Source organism: Hylobates moloch, unplaced genomic scaffold (genome assembly GCF_009828535.3).
Source record: "Hylobates moloch isolate HMO894 unplaced genomic scaffold, HMol_V3 SCAFFOLD_12, whole genome shotgun sequence".
Lineage (NCBI taxonomy): Eukaryota > Metazoa > Chordata > Mammalia > Primates > Hylobatidae > Hylobates > Hylobates moloch.
Window position 1 is genome coordinate 30,872,715 of NW_026652287.1, and position 18,774 is coordinate 30,891,488.

At 39.7% G+C, this 18,774-nt stretch overlaps 1 protein-coding gene across 2 annotated transcripts in view; it reads left to right on the forward strand.

Moving 5' to 3' along the window:
• The first annotated feature begins 2,718 nt into the window (after positions 1-2,718).
• Positions 2,719-18,774, forward strand: part of WASHC3 (WASH complex subunit 3) — a 49,754-nt gene continuing 33,698 nt past the window's right edge. Inside the window, exons 1-2 of one of the 2 annotated variants that reach the window (XM_032168878.1) lie at positions 2,719-2,931; positions 3,488-3,586. In XM_032168878.1, coding sequence (XP_032024769.1) covers positions 2,881-2,931; positions 3,488-3,586 — 150 coding nt within the window. In that variant the 5' untranslated portion in view covers positions 2,719-2,880. The remainder of the gene's footprint in view (positions 2,932-3,487; positions 3,587-18,774) is intronic. The other variant, XM_032168877.2, reaches the window with a different exon arrangement.

Below are 18,774 nucleotides of genomic sequence, written 5' to 3' on the forward strand. Positions count from 1 at the left end.
TTAATGGCCAAAAATCTTTCTTCCAAATTTGATTTAGAACACCAACCCACAGATCTGAGCAGCTCAGCAAACCACAAGCACGATAAATACAAACAAAACCATACCCATACCCCACGCACATTATATTCAAACTTGAAAACCAAGGATAAAGGAGAGAAGAGATGTGAAGAATGAGTAGGAGTTAGCCAGGCAGGGGTTGTTGGAAAGCAGGGGAGATTGTTCCAGGCAGAGGGAAGACAACATCTTGAAAGACCCACACACAGCAAGCAATTCCAGGAATTGAAAGAAATTATTTGGGGCTAAGGAGAAAGTTAGAACAGTGAGAGGTAAGGTTAAAGAAGTGGCCAAGAGCCACAGAGAGGACCTGTGAGCATATTAAACTGAGGGAGATGGGGAACAAAATTATATCTTGAGTAATATAATCAGATTTGTCTTTTTAAAAATCACTATGGCTACAATGTATGGAATAGATTGGAGAGACACAAGATGGAGGCAGGAAGAGGCTATTGCAGTAACCCAGGCATGAAAGTGTGTCGTACAGAACCTGAGATGGCAGTAAGGATGGAGAGTTACAGACTGATTCAAGAACTACTTAGGAAATAGAAGAGGTAAGATTTGATGAATGACTAGATGTAAAGGAGGATGGAGTAAAGAGTGACTGTTAGACCTATGCAACCTTTCCAGGCTCAGCCACCTACCCTCAAGTCACATTCATTACCTTGTACCAAACAGAATGTCCCAAAATGCAATTCTGATCATGCCACCCCCTGCTTAAAAGCTCTTCTGTGGCTCCCATCATTTCTCTGCTCTAGATCTTTCCATGACTTCCCATGACACCCAGAGTGAAAGCCAAAGTCCTTATGATGTCCCATAAAGCTCTGCATGATCAGATCTCCACATAACTTTTAGCCATCATGTCCTTCAGTTCCCCACCTTGCTCATTCTACTTCAGCTATACTGGCTTCCAATGTAAGATCTGGGTTATTAGATATATAAACGTGAGAAACTCTAGAGATTGGGGACATGAGAAGCAACCAGCAAAAGAAACTGAAAGGAAATGACCATAGTGATACAAAGAAAACCAGAGAAGATTTGCCTTCCTGAAAGAAAAATTAAGAAAGTTCAATAAGGAGAAGGTGATCACGCTAAGGTTAAGCTGGGCAATGTGCAACTTTAAGAAACACCACCCACACCCAAATAATTGCTACAGATGGCCTATGAATCACGTTAGATAAACACGGACTATAGTATCAAATCTGGCATAAAAGGCCCTTAAATGAAAATTTTCTGGCTACGTCTCCTGAGGCAGAAGAGGGTCTGGAGGCAGGGATCCTAAGGCCGATTCACGCTGACTTCCTAGAGCTAAATCAAAAGGTAAACCCCAAATTTCCACACCTAAGTAACAAAAGGACCAGCGGCTACTCCCTTTGCAAATCCCCACCTTTTCTGACACGCAGGTGGAAACTGAAAGTACCTCAACCAATCAGACTGATTGCGGGCCAAATCTTCCTTTGCATAGAAGTGCAACTTAGTAACATCACTTTAGCCTCCGACTGGTTGCTTTCCACAACCAATCAGATGTTTGTATAGGAGTATGACCTTTGTAACTTTACTTCAGCCTCTGATTGGTTGCTTTCCACAACCAATCAGACTGATTGTGGGCCACCACTTCATTTGCATGAGGAGAACACCAGTGTCCAATGGGAAATCTCTAGCGGGTATTTGAACCTTAGAAGATTCTGTATCGAGTACACTGTGGAGCGTACTTTGGTTTTCAATAAATCTTTGCTTTTGTTGGTTCATTCTTTCCTTGATTTGTGCGTTTTGTCCAATTCTTTGTTCAAAACGTCAAGAACCTGGACACCCTCGACCAGTAACACTCTTACCTCATTTCCTACCATTCTCCATTTATGGGATTATTTGCTTCAACCAAGCCAACAGGCCAGGTGCCAGTGGCTCACACCTATAATCCCAGTGCTTAGGGAGGCCAAGGCACAAGGATCATTTGAGCCAAAGGGTTTGAGGCTACGGTGAGCTATGATCCTCACTGCACGCCAGACTGGGTGACAAAGCGAGACCCCCATCTTTAAAACAAAACTGCCCACTGCAGTCTTGGTCTTCATCTTTTTGATGCTCCCTGTAAGTGGCAGTCACTTCCGTAGGTTTGTGCCTCACCTCTAGTAGTTGACATTTTATTTCATGTTTTAAAAACCTTTGGAAGACCAGGCGTGTTGGCTCACGCCTGTAATCCCAGCACTCTGTGAGGCTGAGACAGGAGAATCCCTTGAGGCCAGGAGTTCGAGACCAGCCTGGAGAAATAGCGAGAACTGGTGTGTATACACACACACACGCTTTGGAAGTAGGTCTTACTTCTCATTCTTCAGGGCATAAACCTCTCTAGTGCAGCAATCAAACTCAATCTTTGTTTTCCCAGTAAAAGCCTAGCAGAGTAGATGGCACTTAGGATTTAAAAAAAAAAAAATCGTTTCTCAAGGAATGACGGAGTTATTATATAACAGACAGGACTAAGTAGGGATAACCTCAAAAGGACGCAACTTCTGGCTTTTTGTTTTGTTTTGTTTTGTTTTTTTGCCTCCTTTCTAAGATTTTACTGCTCTAACTGCATCCTTGCACCACCGCGCGCCACCCCGAAATTGACGTCACAATCTGGACTGAAACTACCAATCCCAGAATGCCGAGCGAGGAGGCGGGCTCTCCGGAAGCCGCCGAGTGATTAGTGAGTGGAGGCGTTTTCTTCCGGCGGGAAGGGCCCGGGAGGCGGGGACTTGGGGGGAAAGTTGAGACGTGATTACCGGGTTGGGCGGGCCCCATCTGGGGGGGGTTTGTGGATGAACTCGGGGTCCCCCGCCCGCTGAGGAGATGGATGAGGACGGGCTTCCTCTCATGGGGTCAGGCATAGACCTGACCAAGGTTTGTAAAAGACGGTGCTAGACTCCCGACGAGCCGGGAGGAGGATGGGGAAGACGCAGCTTTCCGGGGAGACCCCCACCTTCCGGGTCCCCACCCTGTCACGGCCCCGGGCCCTTCTGCCGGCCTTAGGAGGGAGAGCCCCACAGTCCACCTTGAAATGGGGTCCCTCCTGAGCTGATTAAGGAGATGGTGTGCATCTCCCAACTTTCGCTTCCCATCTCGCGTGTCTCTGTGCCACTGGCGACACACGCCGGTTGCGATAGCTAGCCCCACCTCTTATTCAGCCCCCAAGATTTTGTGTGTGTTTATGTGTGTTGCTTTTTGCCTGCCAAAATTCGTACCAGTGAGTCTAGAGCCTGTTCTCAAACTTTTATGCACCTCTGTCATCTTCGGACACCCCACCCACAGTTTAGGAAAACAAGTTAATGACTATTTCCAGTCCTTCAAGAAATTCATATCACACAGCAAAGTGCCTCGTGATTATGTCCAAATATGAAAAGATTTGCACTGTGTACGTTCCTCCTGTATGAACCATGTTTGTTTTTACGTAACACAGGTGCCAGCTATTCAACAGAAAAGAACGGTGGCTTTTCTAAACCAATTTGTGGTGCACACTGTACAATTCCTCAACCGCTTTTCTACAGTTTGTGAGGAGGTAGGTCCGGTGATACTGGTTTATAGAGTCGCCTGGAAATCACCTTTCACTGCTGAGATTGACAAATGGAGTAAAACAAGAATTACAGTCTTTATTCATGTACCATGACCTCTCATCACTCAATTGTGTTAACACACCTTAAGTTCTCTTTTACTCTGTTACAATCAATCCTGCACCCCTCCTCTACTGAGTTAGTGTTCTAGAGGTCCTTGTGAGATAGTTCAGTCAGGCTTATTGCAATTAAAGGGAACAATAGGAAATCTAAATTGTTTTTTTTTTTTTTTTTTTGAGACAGGGTCTCTGTCACCCAAGCTAGAGTGCAGTGGCGCGATCTCGGCTCATTGCAACCTCTGCCTCCCGGGTTCAAGCGATTCTTCTGCCTCAGCCTCCTGAGTAGCTGGGATTACAGGCATGCGCCACCATGCCTGGCTAATTTTTTATATTTAGTAGAAACGGGGTTTCACCATGTTGGTCAGGCTGGTCTCGAACTCCTGACCTTGGGTGATCCACCAGCCTTGGCCTCCCAAAGTGCTGGGATTACAGGCGTGAGCCACCGCGCCCGGCTTCTAAAATTTCACAGTTGAAAATATTTTTTATTTTGCAATTTGTTATTCGTTCACATACCCCAAAACCACATTGTTTAAATTTATTTTACATTCTGGATCTAAAAGATGGCTAGAGGAGATAGCCTAGAAACATAACTTTGGCATCAAATATGATTATAGAAATAAAAATATTTTCTGCAAATGACTTGTGATGTGAGGATTAAGTACCCAACTAGGGATTAGGTGCCAGAACTGGCACAGCAGTGCGCACCTGTAATCCCAGCTACTCGGGAGGCAGAGGCAGAGGCAGAAGGATCACTTGCGCCCGGGAATTTGAGATGAGACTGGACAACATAGAGAAACTCAGTGTTTTGTTTTTGTTTTTGTTTTAAAAAAGAGGATTAGGTACTAGATCCAGGATCCAGGGAATCCCTGTCTTTTAAAAAGCCAAAAGAGGATGGGGAAGATAATGGGAACCATGGGTTGAAACTGCATTTAAGGAAAGAGAAAAGTAAATTATGGGACTTAGATAATTCACAAGTAAGTCTGTCGAACATTCTGTCTTATGTAAGATATAGCCTTAGCAATTAGAGTTTTTGTTAAGTGTGTTACTATTAATAAAAATTGCATGGAGATGGGAAAACTATTTTTTACTTGTATGAAATTCCAGTTATTGTTTTGTCTAATTATCAACATTTCTTCTGCCTTCTAAGACAAAGTAAAATATAGTAATTTGTAGAGTAAGGGGCTCAATTCAATTTAGTTTTATATGTTAATGGCCAGAAACTAGGTGTTTGCTTCCAATCAGTTTTATTTCGTCCTGCTATCTCTAAATAATTTAGGATATAAAATTGACTGAATAAAAACCAGTAAGCCGACGTTTTCACCCTTCAATTTTTATACCAGGGCAAGATGGAGAAGTATCTGGAAAGGGACTGTCCCAGGATTACTAGCAGAAGGGAGCAAATACTCTTATCCCCATAGCCCTTATCATCAAGCTGAAAAATAAAGAACAAAGCAACGAGTAAACACACCTATGAAAGCAACTTGTTTGAGCTGTCCTGAAACAGGGATAGCCCTTCACCTTTGTAGTGCCTAATGGTTCTTGAATGAGAGCTGTTTACTGACAACTAGATCAAAGAAAACAATAGTCATCTCATTTATTGATAGATTATGATCAAAGCCTCATGAGTCACTCTTTAACCTCCTCCTGTTCCTCTCTCAACTTCTCTGCAGCTGTTCTGGCTGTATCTGTATTCTAGTACTTCTTTGAACTCTAGGGAAAGTTTGTTCATCAAAACCTCATGAAGTTTAAAGGTAGTCTATTGCCTTTTTTCCTTTTTCAAAAATCTTATTTCTTTATTCAAATTGACAGGTAAAAATTGTTTTTTTATGCTGTACAACATGATGTTTTGATATATGAATGCATTGTGGAATGGCCAAACCAAGCTATTTAACATAAGCAATGCCTCACGTACTTACTTTTTTTTGTGGTGAGCACACTTAAAATCGCTTCTCTTAGCAATTTTCAATACAATATATTGTTATTAACAGCAGTCACCATGACATATAGGCGATCTCTTGAACTTACTCCTCCTGCCTGACTGAAATTTTGTATCCTTTGACCGCATCTCCCCAATCCTTTTAACCCCAAGCCCCTGCTAACCACCATTCTACTCAGTATTTCTGTGAGTTGTACTTTTTTATCCTGCGTATATAAGTGAGATCATTCAGTATCTGTCTCTGTTTGACTGGCTTATTTCACTTAACACAATGTCTTCCAAGTTCATGTTGTCACAAATGACAGAATTTCATTCTTTTTTAAGGCTGAATATTATTCCATTGTGTATATATACCACTTTTTTTAATCCATTCATCCATTGATGGACACTTTTGATTCCATATCTTGGCTATTGTGAATAATGTTGCAGTGAACTTTCAAGTACAGATGTCTCTTGAATGTACTAATTTTACATCCTTTGGATATATACCCAGAAGTGGGATTGCTGGATCATATAGTAGTTCTATTTTTAATTTTTTGTGGAACCTCTATACTATGTTCTATAATAGCTGTACTAATTTACATTCCCACCAACAGTGTACAGAGGTTCCCTTTTCTACACATCCTCATTAACACTTGTGATCTTTTATGTTTTTGATAATAGCCTTTCTAGCAGTTATGAGGTAATACCTCATTGTGCTTTTAATTTGCATTTCCCTAATAATTAGTGATGTTGAGTATTTTTTCATATACCTGTTGGCCATATGTATGTCTTCTTTTCAGAAATATCTATTAAGGTTTATTGTCTGGCGCAGTAGTTCATGCCTGTAATTCCAGCACTTTGGGATGCCAAGGCGGGCGGATCACTTGAGATCAAGAGTTCAAGACTAGCCTGGCCAACATGGTGAAACCCTGTCTCTACTAAAAATACAAAAATTAGCCAGGCATGGTGGCAGGCACCTGTAATCCCAGCTACTCGGGAGGCTCACTTGAACCTGGGAGGCGGAGGTTGCAGGGCTGCAGTCCAGCTTGGGCAACAGAGCGAGACTGTGTCTCAAAAAAAAATCTATTGCCCATTTTTTAATGTGATTTTTTTTTTGCTATTATTTGCATATTTTGGATATTAACCCTTCATCACATATATGGTTTCCAAATATAGTCTCCCATTCCATAGGTTGTCTCTTCACTCTATTGATGGTTTCATTGGCTGTGCAAAAGCCTCATAGTCTTTTAAAATAATTTTTAAAAAATAATTTAAAATCCAGATCCTACAAACTTCTTAGTGTGATGTAATCCCATTTATTTATTTTTGGTTTTGTTACCAGTGCTTTGGAGTTTACATCCAAAAAAGTCATTGCCCAGACCAGTGTCGTGGAACTTTCCCCATATGTTTTCTTCTAGTAGTTTTACAGTTTCAGGTCTTACATTTAAATCTTGAATCCTTTTCGTGTTAATTTTTTTTAATATGGTAAAGGATGAGGGTCTAATTTCATTCTGCATGTGGATATCCAGTTGTCCCAACACGATTTATTGAGACTGTTGTTCTTAACATCTGTGAAAAATATGTTTCTGTAACTGTCTTTTCTGTGTTCTTAACATCTTTCTCAAAAATCAATTGACTTTAAATGCATGGATTTAGTTCTGGGCTCTTTATTCTGTTCCCTTGGTCTATGGCTGTTTTGATTACTGTAGCTTTGTAGTAGATTTTCACATCAGAGAGTGTGATCTCTCTGGCTTTGTTTTTCTGGCTTAATATTGCATTGCCTGTTCAGGGTCTTTTGTGGTTCAGTATGAATTTTAGGATTGTTTTTTCTATTACTGTGAAAATATTATTGGAAAATTGATAGGGATTGCATTGAGTCTGTAGATTGCTTTGAGTGGTGTTGACCTTATAACAACATTCATGTTTCCAATCCATGAACACACGTTATCTTTCCATTTATTTGTGTCTTCTTCAATTTTTTTCATCAATGTATTATAGTTTTCAGTGTACAGATCTTTCACCTCCCTGGTTAAATTTACCCCTATGTATTTTTTTTGTAGCTATTGTAAATGAGATTTTTTTTCTTTTTTTTTCAGATAGTTTACTTTTAGTGTATAGAAATGCTACTGATTTTTGTATGTTGATTTTATATCCTGCAGCTTTACCAAAGTAGTTTGTTAGTTCTAACAATTTTTTGGTGGAATTTTTTTTTTTTTTTTTTTTTTTTGAGACGGAGTCTTGCTCTGTCGCCCAGGCTGGAGTGCAGTGGCGCGCTCTCGGCTCACTGCAAGCTCCGCCTCCCAGGTTCACGCCATTCTCCTGCCTCAGCCTCTCCAAGTAGCTGGGACTACAGGCGCCCGCCACTACGCCCGGCTAATTTTTTTGTATTTTTAGTAGAGACAGGGTTTCACCGTGGTCTCGATTTCCTGACCTCGTGATCCACCCGCCTCAGCCTCCCAAAGTGCTGGGATTACAAGCGTGAGCCACCACGCCCGGCCGGAATTTTTTTATAAGATTTTCAATATATAAGAGCATGCCATCTGCGAACAGAAACAATTTGATTTCCTTTTTTCCAATTTCAGTGCCTTTTATTTTTCCCTCTTGCCTAATTGTTGTAGCTAGGACTTCTAGTACTATGTTGAATAGAAGAGGTAAGAGTGAATATCCTTGTCTTGTCCCTCATCTTAGAGGAAAAACTTTCAGTTTTCACCACTGCGTATGATGCTAGCCGTGGGCTTGTCATAAATGGCCTTCATTGTGTTGAGGTTGATTCTTTCTATACCTAATTTGTCGAGAGTTTTTATCATCAAAGGATGTTGAATTTTGTCAGATACCTTTGTTCTATCTATTGAGATGATCATACGGTTTTTGTCTTTCATTCTGTTAATGTGTTGTATCACGTTTACTTATTTGCATATGTTGAGCCATCCTTGCATCCCAGGGATAAATCTGACTTGATCATGGTGAATGACCTTTTTAATGCGCTGTTGTATTCAGCTTGCCAGTATTTTGTAGAAGATTTTTGCTTCTATGTTCATTGGGGATATTGACCTTTGATTTTCTTTTCTTGTAGTGTATTTGTCTGGCTTTGGAATCAGGATAATGCTGGCCTCCTAAATCGAGTTTGAAAGTTTTCCCTCCTCTTCAGTATTTTGGAAGAGTTTGAGAAGGATTTGTGTTAGTTCTTCTTTAAGTGTTTGGTAGAATTCAGTAGTGAAGCCATCAAGTCCTGGGGGTTTTGTTTAGTGGGAGACTTAACTACTGATTCGATCTCTTTACTTATTATTGGTCTGTTCGGATTACCTATTTCTTTATGATTTAGTCTTGATAGATTGTATGTGTCTAGGAACTTATCCATTCTAGGTTATCCAATCTGTTGGCATATAATTGGTCATGGCAATCTCTTATGAGCTTTCATATTTCTTTTGTTTTAATTGTAAAGTCATGTTTATTGGAGTGTGAACTTATATTCAGTAAAATTTACTGTTAAGTATGAGATTTGACAAATGCATAGTCATACCATAATCAAGATGTAGAATAGTTGTAGAACAAGATATAGAATCACTCCAAAAATTCCCTCATGCTCCTTTGCAGTCACCCCTTTTTTATCCCTAGGAATCCATTGTTCTGTTTTCTGTCAAAAGGGCCAAAATTAATCACTACAATGATCTCCAGTACTGTGGAAAAATTCCTGAGCATACAAAACACACAAACCAAGTTTTTAAAAAATAAGATACTTTTTAAAATGTCTTTAGCATATCAACCAAATGAAGGTAGCTTCATATTTTACTACAGATGTTCAGATATCTTAGAATTAAGTCCACCATTGCCATATATATGCCTCAACAGTAATATTTAAGAGTAGACTGTAAAAATAAACTTACAATCTTTAGAATCGTCAAAACAATGGGATTATTAAATGACCTTTGTAAGTTAAAGCAAAGTTTATAAAGTTGTCTTGCATAGTTGTGAAATAGCTAGTCTAGTTAGATAGAATTAATGTCTCCTAAAACTGACCTGCTTGAAGAACTACTGTAGGTCATGTCTTTGTAGGTAGAGTATGTGAACGAAGATTAAGTACTTGCTCTTTTGTGTTAACACTGTGTCAAGTTTCAAACTGGGGCCGGTTGATAGAAAAACTAGTTAAAAAAAAAACTATTTTAAATAATGAAATTGAATTTTATGGAAATTCTCTGTGGCACCAACTCAACCACAGGACAGAAACAAAAAATTCGCATCTAAACATTCCTGTAGAAAATTGGGATATTCAGATACTTCTTATGTACTTGAAAAGCTTTGATGGGTAGGGCACGGTGGCCCACACCTGTAATCCCAGCACTTTGGGCCCAGGTGGGCAGATCACCTGAAGCTAAGAGTTCGAGACCAGCCTGGCCAACATGGTGGAACCCTGTCTCTACTAAAAATACAAAAATTAACTGGGCGTGGTGGTGCACACCTGTATTCCCAGCTACTTGGGAGGCTGAGGCAGGAGAATCGCTTGAACCTGGGAGATGGAGGTTGCAGTGAGCCAAGATTGCACCATTGCACTCCAGCCTGGGTGACAGAGCAAGACTCCATCTTAAAAAAACAAAACAAAAAAAAGAAAAAAAGAAAAGCTTCGCTGATTGTTTCAAACACACATCAGACCTTAAGTTCATTAGCATTTATAAGGTCACTGAGCTGCGTTGCACTCTGTGGCTGAAAAATGCAATTCTTTGTATTTCTGTGGTATCAGTTGTAACCTCTCTTTCATTTCTGATATCATTTGAATCTTCTCCTTTTCTTAATCTAGCTAAAAGTTTGTGGATTTTGTTTATCTTTTCAAAAATCCAGCTCTTAGTTTCATTGATCTTTTCTATTGTTTTTCTAGTCTCTTTCATTTTTTTCTGTTCCGATCATTATTATTTTTTTCCTTCTACTAACTTTGGGTTTTATTTGTTCTTCTATTCCTTGAGTTATAACACTAGGATGTTTACTTTGGATCTTTCATCTTTTTTGTTACAGGTCTTTATTGCTGAAGCTTCCTTTCCTCTTAAAACTGCTTTTGCCACCTCCCATAAGTATTGATGTGTTGTATGTCCATTTTCATTTGTCTCAAAATATTTTTAATTTCCCTTTTATTTGACCTATTGGTTGTTTAGGAGCATGTTATTTAATTTCCAGATATTTATGATTTTTTTCAAGATTCCTTCTATTATTGATTTCTAGTTTCAAACCAATATGGTCAGAAAAGATACTTGATATGATTTCAGTCTCCTTAAATGTATTAAAACTTGTTTTGTGGCATATCATATAACCTGGAGAATGTTTTGTGTGCCCTTGAGAAGAATGTGTATTCTGTTGCTGTTTTATTGAATTTTCTACATATGTCTGTTAGGGCCAGTGTTTCATTACTGATTTTCTGCCTGGCTGATACGTCTATGGTGTTTGTAGAGACGGCATCTCACCATGTTGCCCAGGCTAGTCTCAAACTCCTGAGTTCAGGGGATCCTCCCGCCTTGGCATCCCAAAGTTCTGGGATTACAAATGTGAGCCACTGTGCTGAGCTCTTTTCCATTCTTTCACTTCAATCTGTGTGTGTCCATTTTTTAAAGGTGCAGTGAGTCTCTTGTACACAGCATGTAGTTGGGTCTTATTTTTGTATCTATTCAGTCAATCTGTGTCTCTTGATCAGAGAATTTAGTCCATTTACATTCAGGGTAATTATTGATAGGTAAGGACTTACTGCTGCGATTCTGTTCATTGTTTTCTAGTTGCTTTATAGATCTTTTGTTCCTTTCTTCCACTCTTGCTGTCTTCTTTTGTGATTAGATGATTGTCTCTAGTGATATACTTTGATTCCTTACTTTTTATCTTTTATGTATTTACTATTAGGTTTTTGCTTTGTTGTTCCCATGAGGCTCACATTAAACATGTTATAACAGGCTATTTTAAACTGATAATAACATAATTGATAACATAAAAAAACCTCTGCACTTTTACTCCACCTCTCCACATTTTGTTTCTGATTTTGCAATGTACATCTTTTTATACTGCATATCCCTGAACAAGTTATTGTAGCTATTATTATTTTTAATAGTTTTGTCTGTTAACTTTCATACTAAAGCTATAAGTGATGTAATCACCATGACAGTATTAGAATATTCTGAATTTGACTCTATACATTTTTTTTCAGCTCTAAAATTTCTGTTTGATTTTTTTTTAAATAATTCCAATCTTTCTGTTACATTTCTCATTTTGGTCATTTATTATTTTCTTAATTTCATTGAATTGTTTCTCTGAATTTTCCTGAAGTCCACTGAGTTTCCCTAAAACAATAATTTTGGATTTGTTGTGAAGAAGGGTCAGTTACTGGTGATTTATTTTGTTTGTTTGGTAGTGACGTGTTTCTCTGATTATCCTTGGTCTTTGTGGCCATGTGTTGGTATTTGTGTGTTTGAAGAAGTAAGGACTTACTCCAGTCTTTGCAGACTGGCTTTGTCTGGGAAAGCCCTTCACCAGTAAGCCCATCCAGAGGTTCTAGACAGGCCATCTGTTGTGGTGCATGGCAGGCTTGCTGCTGGAGTCCTTTGGTAGGCTGGCCTGGTGCCTGGGTTCGTAGGGTTGTTTCTGGAGCCTGATCCACTGGGGTGGTCCTGCTGATTAGCCCTATAGGGGTGTGCCTAGATCCTTAGGGTTCCAACTTGAAGCCTAAGTCTGCAGGGGCTGGTCTGGCACTGGGGTGAGCCTTAAGCCTGAGTCTGCAGTGTCTGGCCAGGTTCCAAGGTGGGCCTGGTGCTTGGAACCCCCGGGATGGACCTGGAGCCAGAGTATGTGGGGGTGGGCCTGGGTCCTGGTTGTGCTGTGACTAGCCTGGAGCCTGAGTCTGCAGGAGTGGTCCTGAAGCCTCCGTCCATGGGGGCCAGTCTGGCAATGCAATCTACTGGGGTGGTCCCAGACTCTGGGTCTGCTGGAACATACCTAGACCCTGACTCACCACAGGGATTTTTCTGGGGCCAGCTTGGTGCTGGGGCAAGTGTGCAGCCTGGGGTCACAGGGGCCAGACTGGAGCCTGGGATTATAGGTACTGGCCTGGTAACTTGGGCTACATGGGCCTGGCCTGGGTCCTAGGGCAATAGTGGCTAGCCTTGAACTTGAGTCCACAGGGATGGTCCTGGAGCCTGTGTCTATGGGTGCCAGCCCAACAGAAGGGCCTGCTGGGATGGGCCTAAACTCTACTTCCACTAGGGTATGGGCTGCAGGAGCCAGACTGGGGCCACAGGAGCTGACTTGGCACTGGTCAGGCCTGGAACCTATATCTGCAGGAGCTGACCTGGTGCTGGAGTGGGCCTGAACCTTGGGCCCATGGAGCACAGCCTTGTGCTGGGAGTGGTCTAGAACCTAGGGCCACTGGGGCTGGCCTGCCCCTAGAGCAGACCTGGAGACAATCTATGCAGTCTTGCCTGGTGCTGGGACTGTTCTGAGCCTTGAGCTGGTCTGGAGCCTAGGGTCCCAGTGGGACCAGCCTAGAACTCAGGACTGGGTGATCCAGCCTAGTGCCAGGATGGGCCTAAAGGCTTCGCCTGCAGGTGTCAGCCTGGAGTCTGGGCTGAGGGGGCTTGCTTAGCACTGAGTTCTACTGGGGTGGGCCTGGTGTTGTGGTCCAAGGCAAAGTCCTGTGCTCACTGCCTCTCCTTCACCCATCTGGAGGGTATCTCTCTCCATGCTGTGCTGCCTGGAGTTGGGGGAAGGGTGACATGAGTTCTGTAAAACTGTCCTTCTTACCCTCTTCAATGTATTTTTTCTTATTTTTGTGCTACACTCAGTGCTGTAATTTCTCACCTGGTTTCCTTAGCTCTTGAGAATGTATTTTCGTGCGTGAATAGTTTTTCAAATGGATGTTTCTGTGGGAGGATCAGTGCTGGAAAGTCCTATTCCCCCATCTTGCTGTTGTCCCACCTTTTTCTCCTTTATGTATGATAATCTAGGGTTGACTGTAACTGATTTTATACAATATATATTTTAGCAATTTGGATATTCATGTCAGCTGGAGACTGCTCAATGAGATGACAACTAATATTTATTGTGTACTTACTCTGTGCTGGGCATCATACTAAGTGCTTTATGTGTATTTAATCATCGCAGTCAGCCCTTTGAGAGAGGTTTAGTTATCCCACTCATACAGATATAGAAACTAAGATGTAGAGAAGTTTAAATCATTTGCTTAGTCATTCATTCATTCAACATATCTTTGCATGCCCCCAGTAGTTGTAGCTGCATTAGCTGCACATACACAGATAGAAAGTAGCAGAACTGGATTCCCACTGATTTTTTAACTGGAAAAGTCAATATCTCATTACTTTCTTACATTGCACTGCTTTATCTGATTAAGAAGCATGCTTATATCAATTTCAAGTGAGAGAGTGCAGTACAAGTACCCTCTTATAGCTGTATTAAAATCTATTTTTAGACTCATATTCACTTCTTTGCTATGCTATGTCTATTTGATGTAATATATTTTATGTCAATTCCGAAGATATATGTATTCAAATGTAAGGTGCCATTTTCTCCCAAGTTAAAGTCACTTTGGTGTTTTGAAATGTTTTTGTTAATAGTGCCTAATAGGCCTCTAGTCCTTATTTATTTAAAGCCTCAAACAAGAACCAACTGACTGTTTCTCTCAAAAAAAGAGGAACCTCAACTGTTAGTTTTTGAACTGAGAGTGAACTGGAAGGAAAAAGAAAACTTTTCCCACCGCCCGACAGGATCTGGTTTGAACCAAACCCAAACTTAAACAACTTCAGTCACAGATAAACCCTCAAGCCAGAATTAAGTTTGAAACAAATTGCTAGGCTTCTTTCTTCATCAGTGGCACTGTTTTTAGAGTTCTTCACTAAAGAGAAGTGTATAAAACTGCATTCTGTGAAGAATTCAACTTTGCAAAAACTTTCTGCGTATTAGGCTACTTTTGTAACTCTTCCAGTGATTGGCACCAGAGTAGAAGAGAGATTAGATGACAGAGAAAGTAGTAGAATCAGACCCACATTACAGAGGTACTTAGGGTCATCTCCTCTTCTGTCACAAATCCCCAGTGAGCATTTTTATTCTTGCTTTAGTCAGCAAAATCTTATGGTCATCCATTGGGACTGCAAATTTTGAGGGGTTGGCGGGAAGCAACATAAGCTCTATGCATATTGCAGGTGAAACCTGAGCATTTAACCTTATAGTGAATTTTAAAGTCAAAGGTACTTTGTATACAGGAGTGTCAAATGTGTTACTTTAGTTTTTTGTTTGTTTGTTTTTTTATAATTTTTTTTTCTTTTCCCCCCGAGACGGGGTCTTGCCCTATCACCGAGGCTGGAGTGCAGTGGCGTGATCACAGCTCAGGGCAACCTCAACTTCTTGGGCTCAAGTGATCCTCCCACCTCAGCCTCCCTAGAAGCTTGGACTATAGGCATTTGTCACCACACCCGGCTAATTTTGTGTGTGTGTGTGTGTGTGTGTGTGTGTGTGTGTTAGAGATGGCATCTCACTACATTATCTAGGCTGGTCTCCAACTCTTGGGCTTAAGTGATCCCTCGGCCTTGGCCTCCCAAGTGCTAGAATTATAGGCGTGAGCCACTGCACCTGGCCAGAATGTTATTTTAATTCAAACTTTTGTTGTTGTTTTTTTGTAAGACAGGGTCTCACTTTGTCACCCAGGCTGGAGTGGAGTGGAGTGATCTTAGCTCACTGCAGCCTAGACCTCCTGCCTCAGCACCCCAAGTAGCTGGAACTACAGGTGCGTGCCACCACACCTGGCTAATTTTTTGTATTTTTTGTAGAGACAGGAATTCCCTATGTTGCCCAGGCTGGTCTTGAACTCCTGAGCTCATCTGCCTGCCTCGGTCTCCCAAAGTACTAGGATTACAAGCGCCCTCAGCCAAACTCAGACTTATTACATGCCTAAGATATTGGATTTTTAAATAATTTTTTAATATTCTGAAATTTTTCTTTTTTCTAAAATCTTTAGGTACAAGCAAAAGTGCTGAGAATTGTCACATAACCTAAAAGTTTCTTTAGTGCTTATCTTCTACATTCATTTTTTTAGCCTGCCATTGGACTTAACCTTTAATCAGATAATATTTTGCTTAAATCCTTATTTGCTCTTATATCTTTAACCACTGCTGGGCTTAAGTATCAGACACAACCTAATAAAACCATTGATTGCTTCCTTTTCTGGCTTCTGGGGCACATACAACACAGTGGGGTATACCAAGAGATCCATTATCTTAAAATACTGTTCCTCTTTTAGAGAAATGGATATATAAGCAAGATACTTTACAACCATGAAAAACCAGCATTTTATTTTGTTTCCATATTCAACTAGTAACTCCATATTTCCTTCTTTCGTCCTTTTTTTAAACTTTATAAAATGTACTGCCTTGGAAATAGATGGCTAGTAAATCAAGCTTTCAGCTTATCTGACAAATATCAGGGACTTTATAAATTCCCGTTATCCCAAACCATAGCATTTCAAGTTTGTTTTCAGTCTTCATAAAGACGATGGTTAAATGGATGGGAAAGACTGTTACCTTTCCATTTCCTCTTGCTAAAACTTTCAGAGGTGAGAACAGCTACTGTCACCGATTATGTTATTTATGTTATATCCATAGTCATCCATAATTTAGAGCAGTGGCTCTCAACCAGGGGACATATGGCTATGTCTAGAGGTGTCTTTGATTGTAATAACTGGGGAGTGCTACTGGCATTTAGTGGATAGAGACCAGAGATTCTGCTACCCATCTTATAGTACACAGGACAGTCCCCTGCAGCAAAGAATATTTCATCCACAAATGTCAATATAGCCAGCATTGAAAAACCTGTTTTATAGTGGTCTGGGGATTGTATAAGGAAAATGCCACAAGCATAAACATCTTAGAAATGAACTTCAGCAGCCCATAAATGAACCCAGGTATACCTTTTCACCTGACAATGGCTCTTTAAAAAGTATATATTCAGGTATGTTATAGCAGTAATTACATTGGAACATACAAAACCATTTATTATACTGAATTATCTTTGAAAAGTAGTTCTTTCTTAATCATGCCATGGACCCTTTGACAGTCTAGTGAAACCAAATTAATGTTTTCAGGTGGATAAAATAAAATGCATAGGATTACAAAAGAAACCAGTTATATACTTAAAAAAAATTTTAACTATGACATACTAGTAGGTTCTTTATTAAAGCATTAAATTATATAATCCTTTTGTATATCTAATAACCATAATTTTGAAGTATAAAGAAATCTGCAGCAATTGTGATGTGATAAAAAAAAAACAACTATGATTTCTATTGGTGACAGTCATAGATCCTAAAACCACTGTGATTTTTTTTTTTCTTTTTTTTTTCTTTTGTGACAGAGTCTCACTCGTCACCCAAGCTGGAGTGCAGTGGCGTGATCTCAGCTTACTGCAACGTCCGCTTTCCGGGTTCAAGCGATTCTCCTGCCTCAGCCTCCTGAGTAGCTGGGACTGCAGACGCACATCACCACACCCGGCTAATTTTTTTGTATTTTTAGTAGAGTTGGGGTTTCACCATGTTGGCCAGGCTGGTCTCGAACTCCTGACCTCAGATGATACACCTGCCTCGGCCTCCCAAAATGCTTGGATTACAGGCATGAGCCATTGTGCCCAGCCTTTGGTGATTTTTTTTTTAAGTATGTTTTTAAACAATGCCGAATTTAAGCTAGAAGTAGATAAACATAAAGGTAGAATTTTTCTCTCTTCCTAGTTCATGTACTGTAGTTCAGAACCACTTTGTAAATGATCATCTCAGAATCAGAAGAGCAAAAGGCTTTTCCTTTTGGCACAGAATCATCTTAGTGAGAAACGAATTGATCATTTGTTAGCTTTGGATAACAAAAATTCTATGCAATACCCAAGAATTTACCATTATGTTTTAACAATGTAAAATTATCTCAAAAAATCTCATGAAGTGTATTGCCTCTGAAGTTGGAGGGTTTGAGTTCGGGATATTTTACTTGTATGAGACTCAATTTTCTCATCTTTAAAATTGGCATAATCCTACTTTATAGATTTGGTGTAAGATTTCAATTGATATGTTGCATATACACTGTACCATATGTGGCAAGGTAAATACTCAAATATTTACAATATTGATGATGATTGCTTAAAAGTAAATACTTACATAGGTATATTAAAACAGAAAAAGTTTTAATTCAATTTTTTGTCTCCTTTTGTGTTTCCTTCAATCAAACCAATATGTCCATTTTTAAATAAGTTGGAAATTATCATTCACTTTACATATTAATTTGCTGTGGAATTTTTTCTCTAGTGAATTGAGACTGATTAGATTTGCCAAAATTAAATTTCTATGATTTTAAGGAATACACTTATAATTTGGAGAGGGATTCATTCATAATACATGTTATAAACCTGTATTGGTGTTTACCTAAAAGCCTTATGTCAATGAATTCTAGAAGTCAAGGGTAAACTTAGCTTTGATACCATGAAAACTAGATCCTAATACTTTACTTGTAGATTATATCTTTATGGATATCAAGATGCTAAACTAAAAATAAGTGATTTGTAAAGAAGCACTATCTGCTTTGTGACCACTTTCAGTTTTTTGCCCCCTCTAATTGTGGACAAAGTGACCATTTCACAGGATGGTAAAGTTCTACTTAATAGTCATGATCTTAATAATATCCCAGAATATAATCAGGATGCTGTGCATCTGCCAACTTGTAAACTGGCTAACTGCTCTTGGATTATGTGACTGAATATAATGTTTAGGAGGTTTCAAGTAAATGTTCTTACAAGTCATATTTTATGATGTTACCTTTCTTTGTGTAGGTGTATATTTACACAGAGGTACATTGACAATTTAATTATACAGAGTAACAAGCATGATAAGCTCTTCTCTCTGGTTTATCTTGCATTTTGATGGTAGATTTTGTTTTAATACTCTAGTTTTTTCTCTTCTCTTTCCCAAATGAATTACTCATCTTCCAATTCTGTTCCCCTTTATTTTTCAAACTACGGATGTTTAAATCTGGGACGAATTGTATATGCTGATGCATTTAAGTAATTTATAAAGGCAGACCTTGTTGCAGCATGTCTTGGAATAATTTTTATTCTTTTATTTCCTATGAAAGAATTTCTTCATTCATCAACA